Here is a 27,706-nt window from a genome sequence, read left to right as displayed (position 1 = left end):
ATCTTTGCACTCTTTTAAACAAATAAACAATTATCTAGAACACTAGGTATGTCTTTTAGACAGAATATGCTTAAAAACCTTTTTTTTTCTCTCATGGCTTTGTTTTGGTAAGTAAATGTTATGATGCTGTTACTGTTTAACACTGAAATGAAGTATAACCAAAGCTTAATTTACTAAAATATTTGTTTAATGACAAACTTTTATAACACACTTAAATTATATTTTTCACTTTCACCAAATTTCATTAACATCCAAATGGCATGACCTGAATTTATACATGTAGTCAAGTTGTTACTGATCAACTAGATGGTGCTTAAATGATTCACAAATTTTTTTATTCAGAGATTAGTGACCATAAATGAATAAAAAACAAACTGAGAAATAACATTATTTATGAGACTTAAGTATTTTTTCATCTGTCATGTTCATTAAATACAAGTTGTTGAGAATTTGATTTGTTTATTTGCTAACAACTGCATATGGTACACCAGCCACATATTACCCTCCCCCAAAACAGTGTTAATAAAAACCTGTTCAAAGTAGACTAAACACGCAGTGTTAAGCTTGTGATTACACTGACAGATTTATTTTATAACAAATTTTATAGCTTGGTTCACATAAATTGTAAAGTTTTCATGTTTGTCTGTTGAAATACATCACCCAAACCCTTATATCTGGAATATATTTGGAAACTACTACACAAATAAAGCCAATCCAGTGGAACATTAGGGGTGTGCATATAAATGATACTTTTGTAACTATCATACTGGTGTATAACTATATCTTAACACTTCTGTAATGAGGCTATTCTTTCACATCTCTGTTTGGGTATTATAAGGGGCACTTTATCCAAGCTCTTCAAATTTAAAATAGAACACTTGAATTTTTTTGGTATTTTGTGCATTATTTCTCCAAAAATGGCATGATTTTAATTTTCATTTATCTTTTACCTATCCATTACCTTTAAACTGTGTTCCTCACTTTCTAACTGTAGGTTTTTTATGAGAACAATGGTCAAATGACATTAGAGCATTCCAAGAACTGATGGTGTGTGCTATTGAGTAGCTACCTTCTATTTCATTAAAATCAAGGGTAGCTTGCTCAAAAGGCCTTTTGTAAAAGGTGACAACATTCTCATCAAAACTCAAATTATTGTTTCATCATTTATAACAAAACAAATGAATAATAGTAATTTCTCATAATCATTTCTTATTCTCACCCATCCAAGCAGTTTCGCACAGTTTTAGTTGTTTCCAATCAGGTTACCATGGTTAAATTAAACCTAATGAAAATCTAGCAAACAGCTTTGAAATGTATTCCTACAGCTAATACTGCAGATACTAGAAACAAATATACATACTTGGGTGTTAAAATCTAACCCATGCCTGTTTCTATTTATGGGGTTCACTCAGCTTTTAAAATGTTCTTTTTAAGAACATTTCTGTGTTCTTATATCAATATAGTATTGTTCTAAATTTATCAGTTATATACCTGTGTATGTGCACTTGTCAGTACAGCATCAAGACTGTCTTTAAATTCAATTCCTTCTAACTGCCTTTGTTCTTTCATCATTTTTTGAACATAACCTATTAAGTCCATCAAGGGATGTGGTTGTAATGCTGCTCATTGTGCACAGATGTTGACATCAGTTCCCTTTAATGGTAATCAGATCATGTTTTGGGATTACAACTTCCTTTATGTTTCAAATGTATTTACAAATAGTAACATAGGTGATGCACAGGTCCTAAGGTCTCCAAGAACTTATAAAGGTGTTTAGTAGTAATTATTTAACACCTTTATAAGTTCTTAGAGACCTCAGAAAGAAAACTAAACAGTAAAAATGCTGTCTTTTTTTCTGTAAACACATTATTTTGCTTGTGTTTTTTATTTTAAATAAAAATTGTTTTGATATATTTTGTAAATGTTTGTCCAGTTTCTTTTTCAAAGTCGGAAAACTCAAAATATCTATGGTGTCTGATCTTCTGTCACAAGTAGTCATCTCATCACTAATGGAAATAAGTTTCACCTGAAAATCTCATCCAACACACCTTGCTGAATAAAATATAATTAGCCCAAACAAAACCTACTGCACTTAAGAGCCTTGTAAATCTAAAGAACTGTATGCTTTATGAAATAAAGATCACTTCGAGAGCCAACTATTTACATATATTTGTGGCCACGTTGCACCCACTGGATACCTTACACATAAAGAAGTTAAATAAATATTCCAATCATTTGTAAAGACTTGGCAGACAACTGATCCCTAACTTTTTACCTTATCAAGCGTATCAGTAAGGAATAAAGAGAAGTAGTTTATTTCAAAACAATTTAAATAGCTTGTCATGCACTGGATTCGCTATACCTAGTACGTGACATTCTTCATTTTAAGGACTTAGTCTTCTTACAAGAGATATTTGCACCAGTTAAATCGTGTTTAAATAGTAAAAATAGCTGAAAAATGTCGGGCAGAAGAAACCCTACGTTTTCGTACCTTAGAGATGGGACTTTTACTCCAAACATTTTACAAACAATCTCGCAAATAAATGGAAACACATAAGCCTTTACTGTTCCTGGTGGCCAAATAATCTCGCAAATAGATGAAAACACTTAAGCCTTTACTGTTCCTGGTGGATTTCTGAAAGCGTACACACAGTTTCTCTCACTTCTTCCACAGATGAGTTCCGAGCAAAATATAAACCAAGGTATGTTTTTAACGGATTATCTATCCCTGTTATTTATCATTTTCACTAATATTGCTGAATCAACAATTTTTTTTAGTTCAGAATAGTTCACAGGAAGATGTATAGATAAAAAAATACATTTTTGATCATGTATTTATTTGTAAACAAAGCGCTATCAAGCATCAATTTCTAATATTTTCTATTATTCGTTTATTAACACTACCAAAACTTTAAAAAAATAACTATTTTATGGAATCGTTATAAAATGATTATTCTAGATTTAAAAATAAATAGATTAAAAGTTTTTTTGTGGGGTAGGGTAAAACCCAAAGGTACGAACGTTGCTGCATATCATATATCAAGAGCACTAATGTTAATGTTTATTATTATTTTAAAGTACAATTACTATTTAAGTAAAAGTTTAAGACCTGCGATTTTCCTTCAATAATAAGGTAAGAAACTCTCTTATATAAAGATCCGGCATGGCTAGGTGGTTAAGGCACGCGACTCGTAATCTGAGGGTCGTGGGTTTGAATCCTCGTCTCACTAAATATGCTCGCCGTTTCAGCCATGGGGGTGTTATAATGTTATGATCAATCCCACTATTCGTTGCTAAAAGAGTAGCCCAAGAGTTGGCGGTGGGTGGTGATGACTAGCTATCTTCCCTCTAGTCTTACACTGTTAAAGTAGGGACGGCTATCCCAGAGTAACTTCACGCGAAATTCAAGACTCTTATATAAAAATCTAGTTATGTCCTCATAAACTTAATATTTTCGTAAGTTTCATTTTGTCTTTTGTATTTTCAATACATAGCTTCTTAGCTCTTTGGTAAATGATTTGAAACAAGTTTTTAAGACGAGTTGCACAATGGAATAGAAAAGAAGAAATAAGTTTAGTAACATGATTATACGAAAGCGTTGTTGTGTTTTCTTACAGCAAAGCCACAAAGGGCTATGTGCTCAGCCCACCGAGAGGAATCGAACCCTTGATTTTAGCGTTGTAAATCCGGAGACATACCGCTGTACTAGCGGGAGGCCGTATGACCGCCGAATAAGTTTAGTAACATGATTCTGCTTTCGTATAATGGTATATGAATATACTATGCATTTTTATCTAATATATTTATTCTGAATTTTTTCTTTGTTCTGTACATGGACAGATGTCACGTCACATAAGGTCGGAAAACATTTTTTTATAGCTGCATTTATTCCTTTGTTAGTATTCAGTGTACAATACCTGCATTCCGTGAAGAAATATTTATGCAATACTACATTTTTCAAGGTCGTCAACAGCACTGTCCTTCAGTGACCATTCAAATAATATCAAAAAATTGTGGCCTCAAATGTTGTAATGAGAATGTCTAGTCACGTGAATGATGCTAGTTATTCTGCATATGTATGACGTTTCTTGTGAACTAAGTAACTTTTGATTTAGATATTCTCGAACAAGGTCTTGAGGGAGAAGTAATTGAAAGAATCCAGTAAACATGACAGCCCCTTATAAAGAAAAGTAAGTACACACTCTCTGGGTGTGTTTGGTTTTGTTATAAAGAATGTGCAAGCTGCATTTCACTTTGAGTATGGACTCGTTCTTTCATTTAATATTACAATTAGTAACGAATTTAGATTTACCTTTTCATTGATTACCAGTGACGTAACTAGGGGGGGCAAGGTGGTACATCTGTCCCCGGGCGCAGCATCGGGGGTGGGGCGCCGAACTGATGTTACATAATTACGGAATTACAGCTTACATTTTGTCACGAGTGGGCGCGAAAACTGACTTTGTACCCGGGCGCTGAAAACCCTAGCAACGCCACTGTTGATTACGAGTCAAGCGCCCTAACCGCCTGACCATGCTGGGCCTGATTCGTTTAAGAAATTGAGATAACCTCGGATACGTGTGGCGATATACAATATCGATTTAACACGTTGGCTCCTAAGCCTACTTTGCTGATACTTTCTAGGTTCCCACTAGTCATTTTACAAATACTGCTTTTTAGGTAGAGTGTATGTGTAGCCGTTGTGTCCCAGTCAGTAAGTGGCCCTTTAAAAAGAAAATAAAACTCAACTCACCAATTGGTCTTGTGGGTCCTATTGGAAGACTATCAAGAACCACCGGTGGGTGGTATGGAAGCCAACGTGTTAATTATGTTTAGTTTAGCCTTATTGAATGTTTTCCAGTAATAAGTAATTTAAAACTGTTTATTGTACTTTACTTCTAAACATGCATCAGAAATATTATTCTTTCTAACGATTTTTGATTTCATGTGTGTGTGTGTGTGTTTTCCCAAGCATATAGTACAGTGGTGACCAAACCGCGGTTCACGAGCCACATGCGGCTCTTTGACATATAATGTGCGGCTCGCAGAAATATGTTGGCTGAGCTCCTTTTTGCATCATAATTAATGTAAAAGGGAAATTGTTTGTTTGTTTGTTTTTGAATTTCGCGTAAAGCTACTCGAGGACTATCTGCGCTAGCCGTCCCTAATTTTGCAGTGTAAGACTAGAGGGAAGGCAGCTAGTCATCACCACCCACAGCCAACTCTTGGACTACTCTTTTACCAACTAATTGTGGAATGACCGTCACATTATAATGCCCCCGCGGCTGAAAGGGCGAGCATGTTTGGCGCGACGGGGATGCGATCCCGCGACCCACGGATTACGAGTCGCACGCCTTAACCCACATGGCTATGCCGGGCCTAAAAGGGAAATAAAAAATGTTTAAGCTTTATAATTATTTACTGGGTAAAACTGGAGTCTACTGGATTAAAACATAAGTTTAATGTTGATGGTGAGTAAATATATTTAAGAATTTAAATCCGAATTTTAATACTAGATTTCAACTGTGGATTAGAGAGATTTCGGATCAATAAGGATTACAGAGCTATTGTGCTGGAGAATCAGTAATCGTACAAGCCAATGCTGACAATATTAGTTTTAGTGGACGTGACTTGCGATCACACTATTGTGGCGTGTGTGGCTGTGTTGCGGGCAGTGAAATAAGCAGAGTGTTGGTGTGATGCTGGGTGCTGCAGAGTTTGATTGCGTTGCGCGTATTGGAACTTACTGTTTCTTTTAATTTTTTAGAAGTGTCTGTGAAAATTTTGTGAGAGAAGTTGGCGTCATCAAATTGTAAGAAGCGAAAGTATGACGATGAAAACATAAATTTTAAGCCAGAGTGCAAGGAAAATTTTGCATTTACTGTTAAAGGAGGTAAATCTTTGTATATTACCTGCAACTTGTTACTCAGTCATTACAAAGCCAGTAATTTGAAACGCCACTATGAAACAAATCACAAAAACTTTTCGTCTGATTATCCACCTAAATCAGAATTACGGAAAAAATAAGTTAAGTGTATTAAAATCATCCCTAAATAGCTAGCAGACACTGTTGACGCTAGTTTTGTTATATTATGGAATATTGCTCGTGCTAAACGCCCATATTCTAATGGTGAATTTGTTAAGAAGACTAAAGCTGACGTTGTTGCAGCGTTAGATCCAAACAACACAAAATTTCAGTGACTAATAGCACAAACACCAGCTTCACGCCACACTACAAAGAGATGTATCTCCCAGATCAGTGCTTATGTTGCAGGCAAAATTATTTAAATAATTTCCTTGCATTCAGCTTAGTCTTTGACAAATTTACAGACATACAAGACAACCTCAACTGGCGGTATTTGTTTCTTGTGTTTCCTCTGATGTAACTGTGTTGGAAGAGGTGTTGGACTTAGTAGCACTAAAAGAAACAACTCGTGGTGTTGACATTAAAAATGCACTAGACAGAGCCTTAACAAGTGCTGATATTCCACTGGATAAACTTGTCAGTGTTGCAACAGATGGAGTACCTGCAATGGTGGGGGAAAATGCAGGATTAATTGCATTTATAAAAAGTGACCCCATTTTCCAGAATTTCTCCTTGTTCATTGCATTATTCATCATGAACACCTGGCAGCCAGATACTTCAAGTATCAAGATGTTTTTCAATTTGTTCTTGAAATTGTCAATTTCATACGAATAAATGGGAAGACCTACCAACAGTTCAAAAATTTATTAAAGAATTGGAGCTTGAAGATAAACCCAGTGACGTCTTTTCCTATTGCATTGTGAGGTGGCTGTCAATCAGTAATGTCTTAAGCAGGTTTGTGGATATGTTGGAGCCTATTATTACTTTTCTTGAAGACAAGGAAAAAATACATTCTCAACTGGGAAATGATAAATGGATGCAAAATCTAATGCTCCTTATTGATATAATGAATCATTCACAAACTATCAACTTGGCACTCCAGGGGAAGGATAACATTGTTTTTTTATCTTACTCAGACAAATTTCAGCTTTCAGAATAAAATAAAACTTTTTCAAAGAGACATATTGTCAAGAAACTTTGGTTACTTCCCAAATCTCAAAAGGAGTGTAAATACATTACCTGATATTGAAATTAAAGATCATAAACTGGAAGGATACAATAATAAATTACAAGGACTGTTTGATAATTTTCTAGACAAGTTTGAGGACTTGCAGAAGCTAAAGCCCTGCTTCGTCTTTCTTGTAAATCCATTCATGGTTGATGTGATCAGTAATAGTTGTCCAATTCTCGAACCTCTGGTTAAAGAATCATCTGCTCTGGAAATGGAACTAATTGAACTAAAGATGATCCATAAATCCCATTCTACAACTGAGTTCTCGAAACAAGTTCCAGAAATACAATATCCTAAACTGAAGAAAACTAGTGGGCGACTCATCTCAATTTTCAGCACAACATACTGCTGTGAATCACTGTACTCTGTAATAAAGTTTGTAAAGTCAAAGCGTCGTGCAATCCTTGCAAATCAACACCTGACGGAGCTAATTCGTACAGCCTTGACAACACACCAGTCGGAATTTCAACGACTCACAACCAAGATGGAAACTCACAAGACCTCTACCAGCAGTTAAAAGTCTGATAATTGTATCAATGTCTGTTTGTGTCAGTATTATGATAAGACCAAAATCTTGTAAGGTGGTATCTCATTAAAATATCTCTAATTTTAGTGTTTCACATATTTCTTTCCATGTTTTGTGTGTGTTTTCTTATAACAAAACCACAGCGAGCTAGTTGATGTATTCACCGAGGAGAATCGAGCCCCTGATTTTAGTGTTGTAAATCCGAAGGCTTACATCTGTACCAGCGTTTTGACCAGATATTTACCAAGACAAATAAATATCATTAAAAATATCTTTTTTTACCCCTTTTATTTTTAATTTTGGTAGTCTCACTTGATGTTAATAAAGTGCAAATTTGCATATTTTTCTTAGATGTTTCCGTAGTTCATTACTGTATTAAATACGCTCAATATAGTTAAAATAATAATCAGCTAGAATTTTGAAAAAATGTGATATATATGTGCACTTTGTGGTTATTGAAATTAATACAAATTTAAAGTTTAAAAACTACATACATGAATAAATATTATTATGTACATGTATTTATTAATATTTTTATATAATTTATGTAACAAAATGTACATGTAACAATATAAACGTGTGTGTAATATTTGTACATGTCTTGTGGTTCTCAAACATCTGAAATATATCATATGTGACTCTTACGTTAAGCAAACTTCGCCTAACTTGATATAGTACAAGTATTAGTATTTCTAACAATTTTGTGTATCATTCAATAATAATTGATATTCACGAAAAATATTTTTGTCTATGCCTAAGTTAACATTTTCTAGTTTGTATGTATAATATAAATCAACTCATAGCTGTATTATACCGGGCCCGGCATGGCCAGGTGATTAAGGCTATCGACTCGTAATCCGAGGGTCGTGGTTTCGAATCCCCGTCACACCAAACATGTTCGCCCTTTCAGCCGTGGAGGCATTATAATGTGACAGTCAATCCAACTATTCGTTGGTAAAAGAGTAGCTCAAGAGTTGGCGGTGGGTGGTGATGGCTAGCTTCGTTCCCTCTAGTCTTACACTGCTAAATTTGGGACGGTTAATGCAGGTAGCCCTCGTGTACCTTTGCGCAAAATTAAAAAAAAAACAAAAAACAATTTATTATATCATCGTTAAGATTTAAAAGTGCAATTGTCAGTGATTCTCAGTGGTGAAATAAGTTCGGAGTTCGATCCCTGTGATAAGCATCTAACAGCAAATTTATCATTAGCAATTAATATTTGTGTTTCTAATTACATCTGAAATTAATAAAAGTCTTTGTTTTATCATTGTAACACAACTACAACATGAACATCGTCTTTATTAGCTTTCACTATACAAGGTATTCCAGTTTATACACAATTTTGATACAGACATACGCAACTTCAACTTGTTTTATTAGAGCCAAATTAAGACCCCTTTTGGCTGCACCTGAAAATATACGTGCAAATAGAAACAAAAGCTTGCATTAACAAAATCGAAAACTAGAGTATTATAGAATACTACTATTCTACATTAAAAAGTTCAGGTTTTAAAATCCAGGCCTGAAATTGCTTTTGATGGAGTTAAAAATTCCTTGTAAAGACGAGTGGATTGTCTGTCCGGTGAACCCTAAACGTAAGATATAAATTTTCTCTTTTTTCATTTTCTTTACAGCGTAGAAAGTTTTAATAAAATTAACTTCTTTCTGTGTTATAAAAAAATCAACATATTTTGTGTCTCTCTACGTTGTTTATGCAAAGGTTTGCAATAACTGATTTACATTAGATAATTTGCATCACCGATGTTGCAAACGAAGAAACATTTACATATGTCTAGTGTTGCCGAAATTCAGGCCACTGGCGTTAGCTCCCTTGTTCGTTCCGTACTGTAAGTTGATCATACCCTCACCAGCTCGGAGCTGCTCTTCGGTGAACTCACGCTTGTTTTCTTCGGAAGGTTTAGGACCTAAACAAGGACCTCTCCACTCAGGATGGAGATAACACTGAAATTAGTAATTAAAATGAATACGTCAGTTTTTGTTGTTTTTTTAACTTTGCTAAAATCGATTCCAGCTTTGAAATTACTAAAACCTAGTAACGACTAGAATTTCATTATTATTGAAGTCAAAATAACTTTGATCAATCTTATATCTTGCTGGAGGATTTTGAGAAATTGAAGAAATCTTTCGTTATGAAATAATAAAAAAGACTGAGCTTTATAAGAAGGTAAAATATTCACCACTGACAGAATGGCCTTCAGGGTAAGAAAAGTCAAACACTTTACAGCTAGGAATGTGGTTCTTTAAAGTGCCTGAAAATTGATATCTGAGTCGAGAACAAGGAATGAATTATAAACTACAATTCTCATGAGTTCTTTTTTTAATCCTGCGAGAACCCTTGAAATCTGCAAGATAATGAGATGTCTAAACATACTACTTGTGTAAGGACAATAAAACACTGTGTTGATGTAGCTTATATTTTTGCCAGGAATCCATAGGCATTGAAATAGACAAAACTGGTCTGTAAGTTAAAGATAATGTGACAGTCGTAAATCAGGGAAATGAAAACTGTTGTTGATTTTTTTTCAGAGAATCAGGAACTTTAGGAAACTTGAATAACATGAAGTAATTAAAATTTATAAAACATCCTTCATTAGAAATATAGTTAAGACACTAAGAACTTTGGAAGTGTTTCTTTAAAATAGACTGTCGTTAAATTATGACAAACAATATGTTACAAAACTTTCAAATACAGTTTTCAGACTAAGTGTACTAAAGATTGAGAAAACGAAACTTACTGCCCGACCGAGAGCCATTAGACACTGGGCCACCTGATTTATGTTCCTCTTCTCCCACAGGTCGACTGTCTGAAAAACATCGATCTCTGGAACTCCCCATTTCTTGGCTGCTTCCTGGAATCTGTTGATGTTCTCCATCATTTTGAATTGACCTCCAGAAGTGTTAATCTTTTGAATACAACCAGGCATCATCTTGTTCATCAAGCTACAGGATATAAACAAACCTTTTATTCACGGTCAAACATTTCTAGATAAATCAGGGTTCCACTCGTTCACAAACACTTAAATTATCACTGCATACCTGTCTCATGCTTTTAATCTTAAATGTATTAGTAATCAGTATCCGAGTTATTTATTTTCAGAACACTCATTGTGAGACCTTTTCCTTTTCTTCACTGTGCATTTAATCCACCTTAAAAGAAAAGCTCCAGAAGAACAAATGTTCAGCAGATCCATTCGTTCGTTGATATGTATAAACTAACGCTATGAGTGAAACTAAGCAAACTTCAATTGATACACCAAACCTAGACCAATACACCAAAACCTAGATGATAATCAGACCTCAGTCGTTACACCAAAATGTAAAATAATGCATTAAATCTAAAAAGATACACTATAAAGTAAAATGATACACCAAACCTCAAATTATACACCATTAACTAAATTCATACACCTAATCACTTACTTGCAGAGGATAACACCATCCCTTAGAACGTCATCAAAGCTACCGGGTGGGAGTTTCTCACCCAAGATAGCTTCTATCCACTGAAGAATCTCTCCTTCGAGACCTTGGTCACGCTTTGAGGCCATCTGGTGAGAAAAATCTATTAACATTTTCTCATTGAAGTGCCTAATCAAAAGAATTATATCTATATAACATTATAATTTGTATTTTCGAAATTCTTCTCATTAGTAAAATAAGTTTGATAAGTTAACCAAATACTTCCTTAGAAATACATTTCTGAAATTGTTTCATTTTTGCAATGAAATGAACGAAACACACTTGCAACGCCACTCAAAATGTTTAGGTGAAACTTATGAAGATTAAATTGTTGTCTGTGCTGTGAAAAAAAAAAGGAATAGTTAGTTTTTAGCTAAAGAATACTATAATAACAACAAAGAAATGCGGCATGTGTGTTTGGTTTGTATAAAATATATGTCACATTTAATAAATATTGTATTCCAACTTATTTGGAGTTCTGAGTTGTACAACGATGTTTTTCTTCAAGATTTTATTGTAAAAATAAAATATAACTCATAAAATAATTAGATCATTCATACTTACACATCCTTACAGTTACTGTTCGTTAGGCGTAAGAGGGAAAAAACTAAGTTTTCTGACTTATATTATGAGAGGCACAACAATTATGATTTTGAATGAGGTTATGTGGGGCCCGACATTGAAAACAAGGTTTAAATGTGATTGTTTGAGGAATAATGGTTAAGATTAACAACGGGGTCATGTCCAGAAAACACACAGTTTATACTGAGGAATTATTAGATGGAAACTTTTATACTCAACACCAGACAGACAAACTTCACGAACAAACAGCACAACTGTACTGAACTAGTTTTACAGGTGTTGCTATCCTGAAGTCAGAATATAAGATAAATAATTGCACCAAACTATTTATCCATAAATTAACTAGATTTTAGTAAACTTTTACATGAATAATTGACGTGATTTTTTTTAGCGCACTTTGGTTTGGGTAGACTAGTACACCAAAATTTATGTGTCAGCAGTTTACCTCGTCAGTGTTTTGAGGCTCACTTTGGCAACACCCCAAACCACAATGTACAAGAATATGAAATTTAACTTTATTAACACCATAGTTCTTTGTCAGATTTAGAGTAAAGCTAATCAACAGGCTGTTCTTTACGGGGAATTGAACCCTGGATTTCAATGCTGTGATTCCTTAAACTTACGCTGACCCACCGAAAGACCTTCAGATACTAGAATTATCAACTGTCCTAGGGTTACACCCCGATCCATCAATAAATGTTGTTATTATTGTAAAAATAAATAAATATATGAGCGGGAAGAACGTACAAAATAAACGCTGGTTTTACAGATATTAAAACTTGGCTTTGTGATTTGTTCATGTCAGTAAACTCTTAATAATTTACTACAACCAGTTGAATACAATATAGACTTATGATTGAAACCGAAGTAAAGATGCTATAATTATTTGTTTTGTTTATTGAATTTCTCCCAAACCTACACGAGAGTAATTTGCACTAGCCGTCCCTAATTTAGCAGTGTAAGACTAGAGGGAAGACAGCTAGTCATCACCATTCAGCCCCAGCTCTCGAGCTACTCTTTTACTAACGAATAGTGGGATTGCCCGTGACATTATAACGCTCCCACGGCTGAAAGGGCGAGCATGTTTGGTGCGACAAGAATTTAAACCTGCGACCCTCAGATTACGGGTCGAATATTGTACTTGTAATATAATATTAAAAGTGATGACACTAATTGAAATTCAACAATGAATAAAACCATAAAGCCATATCATTAAAATATAAGACAGTGGATTGTACAGTTATGGGACAAGAAAGATAAGGCAGTGGATTAAATGAAAAACTGCCGATCAATATGCACGAGAGAAGGGGTAAGATACAACAACATTTAACCTGTTTAGTGCCGTAGACGAGATAACTCGTCCAAGCCGATCGGTAACACAGTGCCACGGTCGAGTTAATTCGTTCTCAATAATATATAACTTCAACGCTAGATGTCAGCACCATACATGCATTTGACCTACTTACAAATTGTTTCACTTTCGATCCAAAATGGCGTCAAGAAAAAGTTACAAAATGAAGAAGCATTAGAGTTGTATTGTAGCAGCTGAAAGTCTTGGCAGTCAACAAGTTAAAGCGACAAAAGTACACAAGTGTTAGATATAACAGCAGTTAAAGTAACAAAAGCGAAAAGAGATAAAATATAACAGCAGTTAAAGTGATAAAAGTACACATAATTAAGGCACAATAACAATACAATTTTGAAGTCCGTATGAATAAGAAAAAAAGTAAATTGTAAAAATATACAGTTGTCGGATAAAATCATCAAACTTAAACCCAACTGCTAAAGAGCAGCGAAATCAAGTTGAATAGTTTTAATGTACGGATCACCGCTGGAACAGCGGTAAGTGTCTACGAACTTACAACACTAAAATCAGGGATTCAATTTCCCTTGATGGACACAGCAGATAGTCTGAAGTTGCTTTGCTATAAGAAAAATACACACACGCATACACTTATGGTACGTTTTATCAATCATGTTTGATATAACCTGTTTTTACGTTAGTATCTTCAAACTGCATAACAAGTTCCAACGATAAAATAATTATTTGATGTAAAATCCGGGTCTCTTCATCAATACTGCGGTCGTTGTTGTTTTTTTGTTTTGTTTACAAAGAAATATTCGTTACTTTAAAAGAATAAAAAGCAGCATCTACCGTTTCCTCAATCTCTAAATTATCTTTAAAGCACAAGATAATTAAAAAACAGCTTATTGTTTTAGGATGCAAAACCTGATTTCAATGTATTAAATTAGAGTGAACGTTCTAAAGAAGTTCCTATTCTGCTATTTTTCACATGTAATATCAATAAGTTTTAACCAAACCATTTCATAAGATCTTGAAAGCATGTTTATTAGATTAGCTAAACGCCACAGCCCTAAGCATATTGTAAAAAAAAAAATATTTTAAAGCTACACAATATTACGTTATGAAATATTGCACTCATTCTTTGACTTGTCCAGTCCATTAGCTTGCCTTTAAACGTTGATGTTAAGACATTCCCTTCGTGTTTTATCCTACACGTGCATATTCTACAATGCTTTTGTTTTATTTACTCTGCCATAAAAAGTAGGGTAACTATATGCATTTATGTAAAAAATCCATTTCCAGGCGAAGAAGAAAAAGTCTTTTTTTTAATGTAGCGAAATTTAATAATTAACAAAACAAAGTGGAATCACACAAGTGAAAATACAACAACAAACAAACTTGCAAATTAAAGTCTGTTGTAGAACAGCTTTTGACAAAACAATAGTTCCGACAAAAAAAAAAAAACACGAAGTTTTCAAACGTACCTTGTTGGCCACTTGAGCAGACATACCATAAGCAGGACCGCGGCTGGACATGATGGTTGAATGTGGCTAGAATAACAGCAGTAGTGTGCTGATACGAAAGAACTAGGCGAAGTTATTACGATGCGACTGCTGGCTTACCAGAAGAACACTGACGGATATTCACAGAAAGTTGGGAATGTATTTCAAATGAGAACCAAACTTTCCAAAAATACAACTCTTCCTCCTAGCTCCCACTGAACTCATGAAGTTTAAGCCGCAGTTTGAAGAATAACACGTCACCGTCGCTTCCTAAACAGGCCTGAAAAGGATCCTCTAAGAACAGTGATGGTTCAGTTTACAGTACGAATACGTAATCACTCAAACGCCCACATGACCACTTCTTTGGCTCTTGCAAACTAGCAACTATATGATATCATGCTTTAATAATTAGGATTAAGCTTAGTTCCAATTGTTTATAGTGTTTAATTCGAAACATTGAAATTGAATCCTATTGAAAGAGGTAGTTTTCACTGAAACGTTTTAGAATCCGAATAACTTGGTTAAACAAAAACTTAATGGCCAGTATCTATGGACAAATTAATTTTATGGCATTAAAACATTATCTAAAACGCTTTATGAGTTTAAGTGATTGTCGAAATTGTACAATTTTAAGCATATACTGATTGATTTGAATTATATATACAAGCTTACTAACTAATCCTTTAAACCATTACATTCTTACAATAGAATCACAGCATAGCACACTGTAAAAAAAAAAAAAAGTTAGCTTTAAGCTGTTACCAAAGTTAAGTGCTACTTATCTTCATTTCTAATTGTGTTATTAACATAACTGGGTTAATTAGAGACGAATAAACACTCCTCAAATGGACATAACATGAGCTTATTGAAATGAGAACAAGCTTTACGTGTAACTCCACCAATAACAGTAAATGTTAACAATCCAGTAATATAAATAACTTTGTTTTGGATATATAGCAGTGCAAGAACACAACTTATCATATTTTTACTTAATTAAACACGGCAAAATGTAAAGTGGCAAAAACTGTTTTATTAAAAATGCAAGTGCGAATTGTTTGTTTTTCAGTGTAAAAAAACAAAATGGACTAACTGTGCTCTATCTAATTCGTAAATAGAATCATCTAAATGTAAGAAAACTGTAGGCCGATGAAAGTTAGACATGTCTGATAAAAAACCCAGTTTCGCATTATTATGTTAACAGTTTTTATCAGTGCCATTAGTAATTCTGTAACAGGTATTACAGCTGTAATTATGAAGATCTGGCGCAGTCCTTACAATTTCAATTTTGTACTTCTGGAGTGGTTACTACGTCTGTAATTTTGTAGTTTTTGATCAGTTGTCACCCTTATAAATTTGAAGTTCTGGCGCAGTTATTACACCTATAATTTTGTAGTTATTGATCGGTTATTACACCCGTAATTTTGTAGTTCTTGATCAGTTGTCACCCCTATAAATTTGAAGTTCTGGCGCAGTTATTACACCTGTAATTTTGTAGTTATTGAGCAATTATAACAGTAATTTTGTAGTTCTTGATCGGTTATTACACCTGTAATTTTGTAGTTCTTGATCAGTTATTACATCTATAAATTTGAAGTTCTGGAGCAGTAATTACAGCTGTAATTTTGTAGTTCTGGCGCAATTATTACAACTGTAATTTTTAAGTTATGGAGCAATTATTACAACTGTAATTTTGTAGTTCTCGATCAGTTATTACAGTTGTAATTTTGTAGTTCCTGATCAGTTATTACACCTATAAATTTGAGATTCTGAAGCAGTCATTACACCTATAATTTTGTAGTTCGTGGCGCAATTATTACAATTGTAATTTTGTAATTATGGAGCAGTAATTGCATCCGTAGTTTTGTAATTCTTGATCAGTTATTATAGATGTAATTTTGTAGTTGTTGATCAGTTATTTACACTTATAATTCTGTAGTTATTTATCAGTTATTACAGCTGTAATTTTGTAGTTCTTGATCAGTTATTACACCTATAATTCTATAGTTCTTGACCAGTTATAACAGCTGTAATTTTGTAGTTCTGGCGCAATTATTACAACTGTAATTTTATAGTTATAGAGCAGTAATTGCATCCGTTATTTTGTAGTTCTTGATCAACTATTACACCTATAACTTTCTAGTTCTTGATGCTTGTTTTTGTTTGTTTTTGAATTTCGCTCAAAGCTACACGAGAGCTATCTGCGCTAGATGTCCCTAATTTAACAGTGTGAGACTAGAAGGAAGGCAGCTAGTTATCACCACCCACCACCAACTCCTGGGCTACTTTTTTACCAACGAATAGTGGGATTGACCATCACATTATAACGTCTCCACGGCTGAAAGGGCGAGCATGTTTGGTGCGACGGGAATTCGAACCCGCGACCCTCAGATTACGAGTCGAACACCTTAACCCACCTAGCCATGCCGGGCCGTAGTTCTTGATGAGTTATTACAACTGTAATTTGTAGTGTGACATATTTCCAATTTTACAATGTTATTAGAGTCGTTATTACGAAACTCTCTTTTATTATAACGATGAAACTGAAAGTGTACTATAATAATGAGAATTACCTAAGAATGTATTAGAAACTGCAATGTAAGGTTAACAACTGAAAATATGTTGGAAACTATTATAAAGAGTAACAGCTGCAAATGTATTTGAAGCTTTATTTTAAGGTTATGACTAAACTTGTCTTTTGTAATGACTTGTTTTAGATGAGCAATGGATTTTAATGTCGCTTTCTACACTTTATAAAAGTAACTAAAACAACAAAGCACAAACATTTTTTCAAGAATTTGCAATAAACGATTAAAAACCGTTATTTTATTGTTCCGTTAATCATAACTACGTCATACCTTAAATATCAAAACACCAACCAAAAACGTCGTTCAGTTAAGTAAGAAGCAGATTGAAATCAGCAAATCGACTCTTGGCTGGAAGAGTGCAGATGTTATTGTGTAGGTTGGTGCTTTACGTCAAACAGACAGAATATCGAAGTAGGATTAGAACTTTAGAAATGAAGTAAAATTAGTAACATCGGCAGATAGCTTTGAAACCTAAGTTTGGGAACTGACAGTTCAACGTGTAACTGACAATCGAGATCGTGTTGGAAATTGAACAATAAGGTTAACAAGTGATGTTATACTGGAAACTGTAGTATAAGGTATTTAACAACTGGATATATGTTGGAAAATGTATTATAAGTTTGACAACTAAGAATGTGTCTGAAGCTTTACTATAAGGTTAACAACTAGGTATACGTTAGAACTATACTATAAGATTGAAAACTGAGAGTATCTCAGAAGCTGTGCTATAAGGTTGACACATTAGAAACTGTATTATAAGTTTGACAACTGAGAAGATGTCAGAAACTGTACTAAAGGATTGACAACTGAGAATACCTCAAAAGCTGTACTACAGGATTGAGAGATTAGAAACTGTATTATAAGTTTGACAACTGAGAATGAGTGAACTTCAGAATCAGAGCCACACGGTTCACGCTTTAGGTTGTATTGGAAGCTGTAATAAGATGGTTATCTGTTAAAAACATGTTAGAAGCTGTGTTGTAAGATTGAAACCTAAAACTATTCGAAATTGTTTCGAGATTGACAACTAAGAACGTATTAAAAGCTGATCTATGAAACTGATAACTTGGAATGTTGTTAAAATTGTTCTATTTTACTGACAGCTGAAATATATTGACAGTTGTTGTACAAGATTGAGAACTTTGAACCTACTGAAAGCTGTTGCATAAAACTCATAACTGGGAATGTTCTGGAAACTGTCGTATAAGACTGACAACTAGGAACGTTTTGAAAGTTGTTGTTTCAGATTAAAATTATAAATGCATGTAAAACTATTCTATAATGTTAACATTTATGGATAGTTTGGAGACTGTTGTTGACTCCTATAAATATAACAGAAGCTAAAACCACAAACTCACAACTGACAGCTATTCGGAAAGTATACTTTGAAAACTTTTTGTAGCCAGTACAAAATCTAAAATTACTAAAGTGATTTACCTAAACAAAGCAGAAGAGAATGAGATAGCTTCTAATGTGAAAAAAAAGGGGGATGGAACCTTTTTTATGTTAAGCTTATCAAAAGAATTAAAGAAGTCCCGAAAGAAACGATTATTTAATTGGTGAATATCTCATCTGAACAACTATAGAACTGTATAAAAAAAAACATTGTGAGTTTTTATTTGTTTGTAAATTAAGACGTTTGAAACTCGTGAAAGTCACAGTTATTTTACTTTTTTTCAGGTTACAGAAGCAAATACAGTTCTCATGTTGACAGAATGGAACACTTGGAACAGGATGTTACAAATACCTGCAGATGCTTGGCATCCGTCTCAGTAAAATTACAGAAATATGAATCACGCTACGTAAATACAATGTTAAGAGTCACCTTCAAACAAATTTCTCGTCGTATTCACACATTTTTTATTGTAAGTCAAACCTAGGTAACCCAACAGCAGTTGTCAATCAAGAGTTTCTAAAAATAAAAGTCTTTTTTACTTATAAGAAAAATAAACTGATTTTTTATGTCATTCAGGAAATTAGGTTCTATTTCTGTCTTTGCATAGTGTGCGAGTTTTGAAAGTGGGAAGACAGGCTGGAGGAGATGAGGGTGTAAAGATGTTATGAAATGTTTACACTAGTAAGTCAACTCCAAGATTTCGGAAGATTTAGTTTAAGTGATTTTTGTCTTCTTAAAAATGCAGAAAGCACTTTTGTGAAGCTTTAAAAATACTTTAAATCGGTATATTATCCCCATGGTTCTGCCAGGTCTTCCTACACGCTTCCATTATGAAGTGTTAGTCAGAACTGTTGTATAAACATCCTCGTTTAGAAACTGATTCAAAGTTTGTTTTATTCGCATACATATGTACACATTTATATACACATATATAAATATATTCACAACAAAGCATGAAATTTGTACATTTATACAGCGAAAATAGGGATTAATAATAAAGAGGCTATACATGTAGAGTGATAATAGGGAACAAAACAAAATAAAGTTAATAAATGATTGAATAAACTAGAGGAAACAAGTGTAGAATCAATGATAAAATAGAAAACTAAAGTGTAGAATCAATGATAAAATAGAAAACTAAAGTGTAGAATCAATGATAAAATAGAAAAATAAAGTGTAGAATCAATGATAAAATAGAAAACTAAAGTGTAGAATCAATGATAAAATAGAAAACTAAAGTGTAGAATCAATGATAAAATAGAAAACTAAAGTGAAGAATCAATGATAAGATAGAAAACTAAAGTGTAGAATCAATGATAAAATAGAAAACTGAAATGTAGAATCAATGATAAAATAGAAAACCAAAGTGTAGAATCAATGATAAGATAGAAAACTAAAGTGTAGAATCAATGATAAAATAAAAAACTGAAGTGTAGAATCAATGATAAAATAGAAAACTAAAGTGTAGAATCAATGATGAAATAGAAAACTAAAGTGTAGAATCAATGATAAAATTGAGAAGTAAAGTAGACTTCAGTAAAAAGATGTTAAGTAGGAAGTTTCTGGTATAGTTGTTGATAATAATAGGTTATCTGTATCCTGCCCACCAAGGACATCGAAACCTGAATTTTAACGTCGTGAGCCTACAGACTTATCGCTTATCCATTGGAAGAGAAGTAGGGAGAAGGTCAAGTAGGGACAAGAACAAGTGGGTAGAGGGACAAAGTGAGATTAAATGTAAACAGAAAATTAAAAATACAAACTGATTATCTTCTCTTTTTTGTGCCAGAAACAAAAGAGTAGAAATAAATAACTAAATAACTCTCGAGAACTGGGTTGGTTAAGAGGTGGGATTACTGATAAAAGGAGAAGTGGAAACACCAAGTACCGTTATTCTATGGTTAAAAATAAAACAATAAAGACATTTTACATGAGAAAAAGGAAAGGAAGAGTGCAGGAAAAATAGATAGAAGATTCTTGCACATTGTTTAGTAAAGATGTGGATAGTGTAGAAAAGCTGCATTTTGATTACACGGTGGAACTAAAAACAATATTTTTTCCCAAACAATAACAGAGTAAATATTAAAGTATTTCTCAAACGACAACAAAGTAGAAATGATATTTTTACTCAAATAATAAAAAACTAAAACTTACGTTCTTTCTCAACTAATTACAAAGTAAAAATTACATTCTTTCTCAAACAATAATTACATTCTTTATCAGTCAATAAAGAAAATTTTTTGTTTTGGAATTTCGCACAAAGCTACTCGAGGGTTATCTGTGCTAGCCGTCCCTAATTTAGCAGTGTAAGGCTAGAGGGAAGGCAGCTAGTCATCACCACCCACCGCCAACTCTTGGGCTACTCTTTTACCAACGAGTAGTGGGATTGACTGTCACATTATACGCCCCCACGGCTGGGAGGGCGAGCATGTTTAGCGCGACGCGGGCGCGAACCCGCGGATTACGAGTCGCACGCCTTACGCGCTTGGCCATGCCAGGCCCCAATAAAGAAAATAAAAATTACTTTGTTTTTCAAACAATAACAAAATAAATATTACACATTTTCTCAAACAGTAGAAAATTATAAGTAACATATTTTGAATGTTTTGTTTTTGAAATTAACCATAAAGCTAAACAATGGGCTATCTGCTTTCTATCCACCACGGGTATTGAAGCACGGTTTCTTGAGTTGTAAGTCCGTATACATACCACTGTGCCACTGGCAGAGAACGGGAAAGGGTTTTTCTTTTTCAAACAATGACAAATTATAGATAAATTATTTCTGAAATAGTAACAAAATAAAAAATTCATTGTTTCATAACTAAGAACAAAACTAAAGCCCTACATGGCGCGATGGTTAAGACGCTCGACTTCTACTCTGAGGATCGCGAATTCGAATCTCACACGAAACATGCTCACCGTTTCAGCCATGGAGGCTTTATGATGTGACGGTCAATCCCACTACTCTTTGGTAAAAGAGTTGGCGCTGAATGATGATGACTAGCTGTCCTTCTAGTTTTACACTGCTAAATAATGGAAGGCTGGCGCAGATTGCCCTCGTGTAGCTTTGCGCGAAATTCAGAAATAAAACTTACAGTATCTGAAAGAATAACAAATATTAAAACCACCTGATTTCCCAAATAATAACAAACTAAGAATAACATTCATGTCCAATGTTTTTTTTATCAGCAGAAGTAAAGACAATCACGTATTTGCTGTGAAAAAGGTTTATTTACTCAACGTCGACGCAAGACGTAAACGCCGAAGTAAAAACGTAGTGAGCTGGTGGTACAGCGATAAGTCTAAGGACTTGCAACGCAAGAATATGGGATTCAATTCCATTGTGGTAGACGTAACAGACAGCCCCGTGCTGCTTTGCTATAATATAAATTCGCGCACAAACAATTACAATGTAAAAATTATAGTTTTTCTTAATCAAAAACAATATAGAACTTTCTTTCTAAAACAATAATAGAGTAAATATTACACTATTTCTCCCACAAAGTAAAAATTACATTCGTTCTCAAACAGTAACGAAGTAACGAGGTAAAAATAAACATTATTTCTCAAAACAAACATACTGAACACAAATGTTTCATACCTTATTTCTTCAAAACAAACAAACTAAACTCAAATTTTTCATGCCTTATTTCTTCAAAACAAACATACTGAACTCAAATGTTTCATGCCTTATTTCTTCAAAACAAACATACTGAACTCAAATGTTTCATGCCTTATTTCTTCAAAACAAACAAACTGAACTCAAATGTTTCATGCCTTATTTCTTCAAAACAAACATACTGAACTCAAATGTTTCATGCCTTATTTCTTCAAAACAAACATACTGAACTCAAATGTTTCATGCCTTATTTCTTCAAAACAAACATACTGAACTCAAATGTTTCATGCCTTATTTCTTCAAAACAAACATACCAAACTCAAATGTTTCATGCCTTATTTCTTCAAAACAAACATACTTAACTCAAATGTTTCATGCCTTATTTCTCCAAAACAAACATACTGAACTCAAATGTTTCATGCCTTATTTCTCCAAAACAAACAAACAAACTCAAATGTTTCATGCCTTATTTCTCCAAAACAAACAAACTAAACTCAAATGTTTCATGCCTTATTTCTTCAAAACAAACAAACTAAACTCAAATGTTTCATGCCTTATTTCTTCAAAACAAACATACTTAACTCAAATGTTTCATGCCTTATTTCTCCAAAACAAACATACTGAACTCAAATGTTTCATGCCTTATTTCTCCAAAACAAACAAACAAACAAACTCAAATGTTTCATGCCTTATTTCTTCAAAACAAACATACTGAACTCAAATGTTTCATGCCTTATTTCTTCAAAACAAACATATTTAACTCAAATGTTTCATGCCTTATTTCTCCAAAACAAACATACTGAACTCAAATGTTTCATGCCTTATTTCTCCAAAACAAACAAACAAACTCAAATGTTTCATGCCTTATTTCTCCAAAACAAACAAACTAAACTCAAATGTTTCATGCCTTATTTCTTCAAAACAAACATACCGAACTCAAATGTTTCATGCCTTATTTCTTCAAAACAAACATACTGAACTCAAATGTTTCATGCCTTATTTCTTCAAAACAAACATACTGAACTCAAATGTTTCATGCCTTATTTCTCCAAAACAAACAAACTAAACTCAAATGTTTCATGCCTTATTTCTTCAAAACAAACATACCAAACTCAAATGTTTCATGCCTTATTTCTTCAAAACAAACATACTTAACTCAAATGTTTCATGCCTTATTTCTCCAAAACAAACAAACTAAACTCAAATGTTTCATGCTCTCTGATCACTTTTTGTTTAATTTTTTAACTAAAAATCCAGGCCTAACTGAAAAATAACAAAAATTAATATTTTAAACACTTAATCATTAATGCGAATAATGCGATTGTTTTACAGCCACACGTCCCCCTCTGGTACAACGGTAAGTCTTCTGATTTACAACGCTAAAATCAGGGTTTCGATTCCACTCGGTGAACTCAGCAGATAGCCCAATATGGCTTTGATATAAGAAAATACACATACACATTTACAGCCACAACTGAAAAATATGTAATACCATTTACGTCAATTTTGAGCGAAAAAATTACTGTCGAACCTATGCAGGTAAAGGGTGAGTCTATAAAAGTAGAAAGTAGTATATTTATGTACGTGGATAGCTAACCCCCAGTGGTACAGCAGTGTGTCTGCGGATTTACGATTCTAAAATCTGGATTTCAAAACCCGTAATAGGCAGAACACAGATAGACCATTATGTAACTTTGTGCTTGATTCAAAATAACAACGTAGAAAACTTAGATGATTTTTATTACAAATTTAATGATTTCTATACTAACTGTTTCTTACACCAGTGACATTAGTTTCACATATCACAGTTTGGGAACCTCTGGAACAGACTGTTTCTGGAACAAGCAAACAAAGCATAAACTTCTGCAGCCAGAACACCGATGCAGTTCGAGCATCTGTACATAAAGTCAATCGCTGTGTTTTAACAACCATCTTTAGTTCAACTAGCCCACGAATACCAATAATACGGTAATTATTGGAAATACTAGAATATCGGTCCTTACTCAGTTGTATCTAGGGTGAGTATTTTTTTTCAGGCGTTTGGTACTAACTCTTGAAGAGCAGTATTTCCCCAAGATCTTGTGTGAAGGAAAAAAATAGAAACGACCGGAGAAAATACCAGAAGTACAAACATAAACCAAAAATTACTTTCACCTCACTTATATTTATACACCTTTAACACAAATGATATGTTTATAACTTTGAACAATTCAAATTTTAGGTTTTTCCTTCGTTAGCCTTTCAAACACTTTCTTCGATCTGTTACAAATATCGTTATAAACGTTTTTACAGGTTATAGTGTAAAAGAAATATGCTATTGATCTTTTAAATTCTTTAAACAACAAACTGTCAGAGTCAATCATCGGCGTCATTTGTTTACCTCTATTTTTCACTACTTATTCTTTAGGTTCTAATCGATATTCATTCTGTGGTAACAAACTTTCCACTCAGCCACGCTCTATAAATTAATATTAATTCTTAACCCGCAATGAATAAAATTCTTATATGAAGTTTATTATTTTTTAGATGAAAGCTCTTTCAATCAATAATCGTCCTGTACAACTTTAAATATATATCCACTATAGCCCCATTCAAATGATTTGGGGTTTAATGTATACCTGCTCAGTTATTTGACCCAGACATAACCAGGTGGTTAGGGCGCTTGACTCGCAACCTGAGGGTCATGTGCTCGAATTTCCGTCAGGCCAAAATATTTTTTGTCTTTTTAGCTTTTAATTTGATGGTCAATCCCACTATTCGTTAGTAAAAAGGCAGTCCAAGAGTTGGCGGTGGGTGATGATCACTAGCTGCCTTCCCTCTAGTCTTACACTGCTGAATTACGGAAAGCTAGCGCAGATAAGCCTCATGTAGCTTTGCACGAAATTCGGAACAAACAAACATAATTTTTAGGTTGAATAACGACTATTTATCCTACAGTCACGAAAACAAAACCCTGACCATATGGGAATGAATTCACATTACCTTGATATATCTTAAGTAAAAATATTGAGAATAATCTTAACAACTAGTCGTCTTCCGTTACAAAACCATCCGTAAGACACATTTATTTTATATGTGTCTCTAATCCGTAAATCATGCTGTAAAAATAAACCTTTGGTGCCAGATATAATCGTTTGTTTTTCATTGGTTACAAACTTATCGCTACTCTAACCTCTACTTGTGAAGGCAGTTTTCTATTTTTGGAAGTGATGTCTGATTTTAGAAAACTGACTAAAAGTTTAAAAATTACAAGGTGTTATTTTTATAGTTCTTAATGAAATATTCTTTAAAAAACAATAGTAATAAAAACTAGGGTATTTAAATCCATATTACCTTATTTCCCCTATGTTCGGCTCATCCACATTTCAACTGAATTCTAGCCCGACAACAGCTATTCTTTCTTTTCTATTTATACGTTGAAACACTGCTTCAAGAGTAATATTCTAAAGACATCTTATATCACCTTGATATATCTCGTCTCGTTTATAGTCGAATACAACAATGGTAACTTTCATCCGTTTCAATTTTTCAATTGCAGTAAATTAAAGAAAGTCTTGTATTTATAGTTTCATAATAAACATGATATCGGTAACTTTAACGAAATTGTTTTTGTTGTCAAACTTATCGTGTATTATTTTTAAAATATTTTATAAATAATCTACTAACTTGTGATGGCTTCACATTCAAACTTATTTCTGGCCAAGCGTGTTAAGGCGTTCGACTCGTAATTCGAGGGTCTCGGGTTCAAATCCCGGTCGCACCAAGCATGCTCGCCCTTTCAGCCGTGGGGGCGTTATAATGTACGATCAATCCCACTATTCGTTGGTAAAAGAGTAGCCCAAGAGTTGGCGGTGGGTGGTGATGACTAGCTGCCTTCCCTCTAGCCTTACACTGCTAAATTAGGGACGGCTAGCGCAGATAGCCCTCGAGTAGCTTTACGCGAAATTCAAAAAAACAAACAAACAAACTTATTTCTGTAACTTTTTTTTTGCTTTTCAGGTTAATATTTTTAGTATACTGGTTTGTTGTTTACCTCTAAATTACACTTTATAAACTTTCTGTCACTGTCCTCCAATCACTTTTTTAAAGTTTTGCCACATTTTGGCTTTCTAACACTTTTTCTCTGATAAATTATTTGTTTTATTCCTAATTCCTTCTGTGTTTATTTTCTAATATCCACCCATGTTCTCGCACCACTTTGTTTAGATTCTTCAACGCCAATATTGAGATATTTCCAAAATGTTTTCAATTTAAGTACGATTTCTTAAATCCGTAGTAATTTTTAATTAACAAACCTACTCCTATGATCAAATCGAAATAAATATGTTGGATTGTACTGGCATTGATAAAAACTTAAATACTTTGAATAATTTGAAACATTATGTTTACTTTTTATTAGTTAACAATTAAACACCTCATACAAAAGTATGAGTTATAATGATGCCCACCAAATAGCCCGATGTGGCTTTGCTCTAAGAAAACACACATACACACAAAATGATGCCTTCTCTTATCCAGTGACGCCTACTGGATAGGCGTCATATGCTGTGCAGCGATAAAACTATTCCAGTCTTATTCGTAAAGTTTACAACGCTAAAATAAGGGGTTCGATTCCCTTCGGTGGACTCAGCAGATAGCTTGATGTGACTTTGCTATAAGAAAACACATACTTCACATACATACTTATTCGTAAAGTGCATTTACACTGCTTCTCGGTGGTTCAGCGGTAAGTCTTAAAGCTTATAACGCTAAAAACTGGATATAGATACCAGTGCTGGGCACGTTGTGTTTGTTGTATTTTTTTTTATTTCACGCAAAACTACACGAGGGCTACCTGCGCTAGTCGTCCCTAATTTTTAAGTGTGAGACTAGAGGGAAGGCAACTAGTCGTCACCACCCACCGCCAACTCTTGGACTACTCTTTCACCAACGAACAGTAAGATTGACCGAAGCTTTATAACGCCCCTACGGCTAAAAGGGCGAGCATGTTTGGGTTGATAGGGATTTGAACCCGCGACCTACGGATTACGAGTCGAACTCCTTAACCCACCTGCTCATGCTGAGTCAGCCCATTATGCAGATTTGACTTTAACTACAAAAAAACATATATATAATAAAATATTACTTAATTCAATAAATCTAATTAATATTTCAAAACTAACTTCCATTTGGTGCAACCTACCAACTTAGTTAAGGGCTAAAAATCAACCACAAAACTACTTGGGGTTATCTGCAGTAACATCGCTAATTAACGTCACCTGCTGCCATGTTGTGCGAATCACAACCAACATGTTAAACATACTAATACTATAGAAGCCTGGATGCATGTCTCCCACTTCAAGAACATTTGCAAAAAAGAGGTGCTATGAAAGTAAATATGGAGCAGTTTTATTTGAAATATAGCTTAAACAACTACTTGGGTGTTCCACAAACATCCAATAAAAAGTAAAAAAATATAATCATTCTGTTGCTTCACTGCGTGGGATGCTAGACTTAAATTAGCATAAACATGTATGTTTTATTATAGTAAAATAGTATATATACATGCAAAGTATGTATTACTAATTTAAACAACTATTACTGTAATAATATATTAGCTACGTATTTCAGCCATTG

General features: G+C 33.8%; 1 protein-coding gene and 1 long non-coding RNA gene across 2 annotated transcripts; one reads left to right on the top strand and one right to left on the bottom strand.

Moving 5' to 3' along the window:
• Positions 1-8,878: 8,878 nt before the first annotated feature.
• On the bottom strand, positions 8,879-25,468 carry LOC143223558 (myophilin-like). The gene is made up of 5 exons (XM_076451660.1): positions 25,424-25,468; positions 14,473-14,784; positions 11,065-11,189; positions 10,380-10,584; positions 8,879-9,585 (listed from the first exon to the last, which is right to left on the bottom strand). Exons 2-5 carry the CDS (start codon positions 14,521-14,523, stop codon positions 9,406-9,408), a joined length of 561 nt encoding a protein of 186 aa, XP_076307775.1. The 5' UTR covers positions 14,524-14,784; positions 25,424-25,468; the 3' UTR covers positions 8,879-9,405.
• Positions 17,474-19,042, top strand: LOC143223559 (uncharacterized). The gene is made up of 2 exons (XR_013012958.1): positions 17,474-17,653; positions 18,756-19,042. It is a non-coding gene; the product is annotated as an uncharacterized LOC143223559 (long non-coding RNA).
• Positions 25,469-27,706: the final 2,238 nt, after the last annotated feature.

This window comes from Tachypleus tridentatus, chromosome 8 (genome assembly GCF_004210375.1).
Source record: "Tachypleus tridentatus isolate NWPU-2018 chromosome 8, ASM421037v1, whole genome shotgun sequence".
NCBI lineage: Eukaryota > Metazoa > Arthropoda > Merostomata > Xiphosura > Limulidae > Tachypleus > Tachypleus tridentatus.
The sequence above is the reverse complement of the archived record's forward strand: the minus strand, read 5'-3'. Positions and strand labels throughout refer to the sequence as shown.

Excerpts from the sequence above, each read along its gene's own strand:
- LOC143223558 (XM_076451660.1), bottom strand. The coding sequence starts at position 14,523 with ATGTCCAGCCGCGGTCCTGCTTATGGTATGTCTGCTCAAGTGGCCAAC. Across the intron at positions 11,190-14,472 it reads CTGCTCAAGTGGCCAACAAG|ATGGCCTCAAAGCGTGACCA; the intron begins GTACGTTTGAAA and ends TTTTCTCACCAG. Across the intron at positions 10,585-11,064 it reads GATGGTGTTATCCTCTGCAA|CTTGATGAACAAGATGATGC; the intron begins GTAAGTGATTAG and ends TATATCCTGTAG.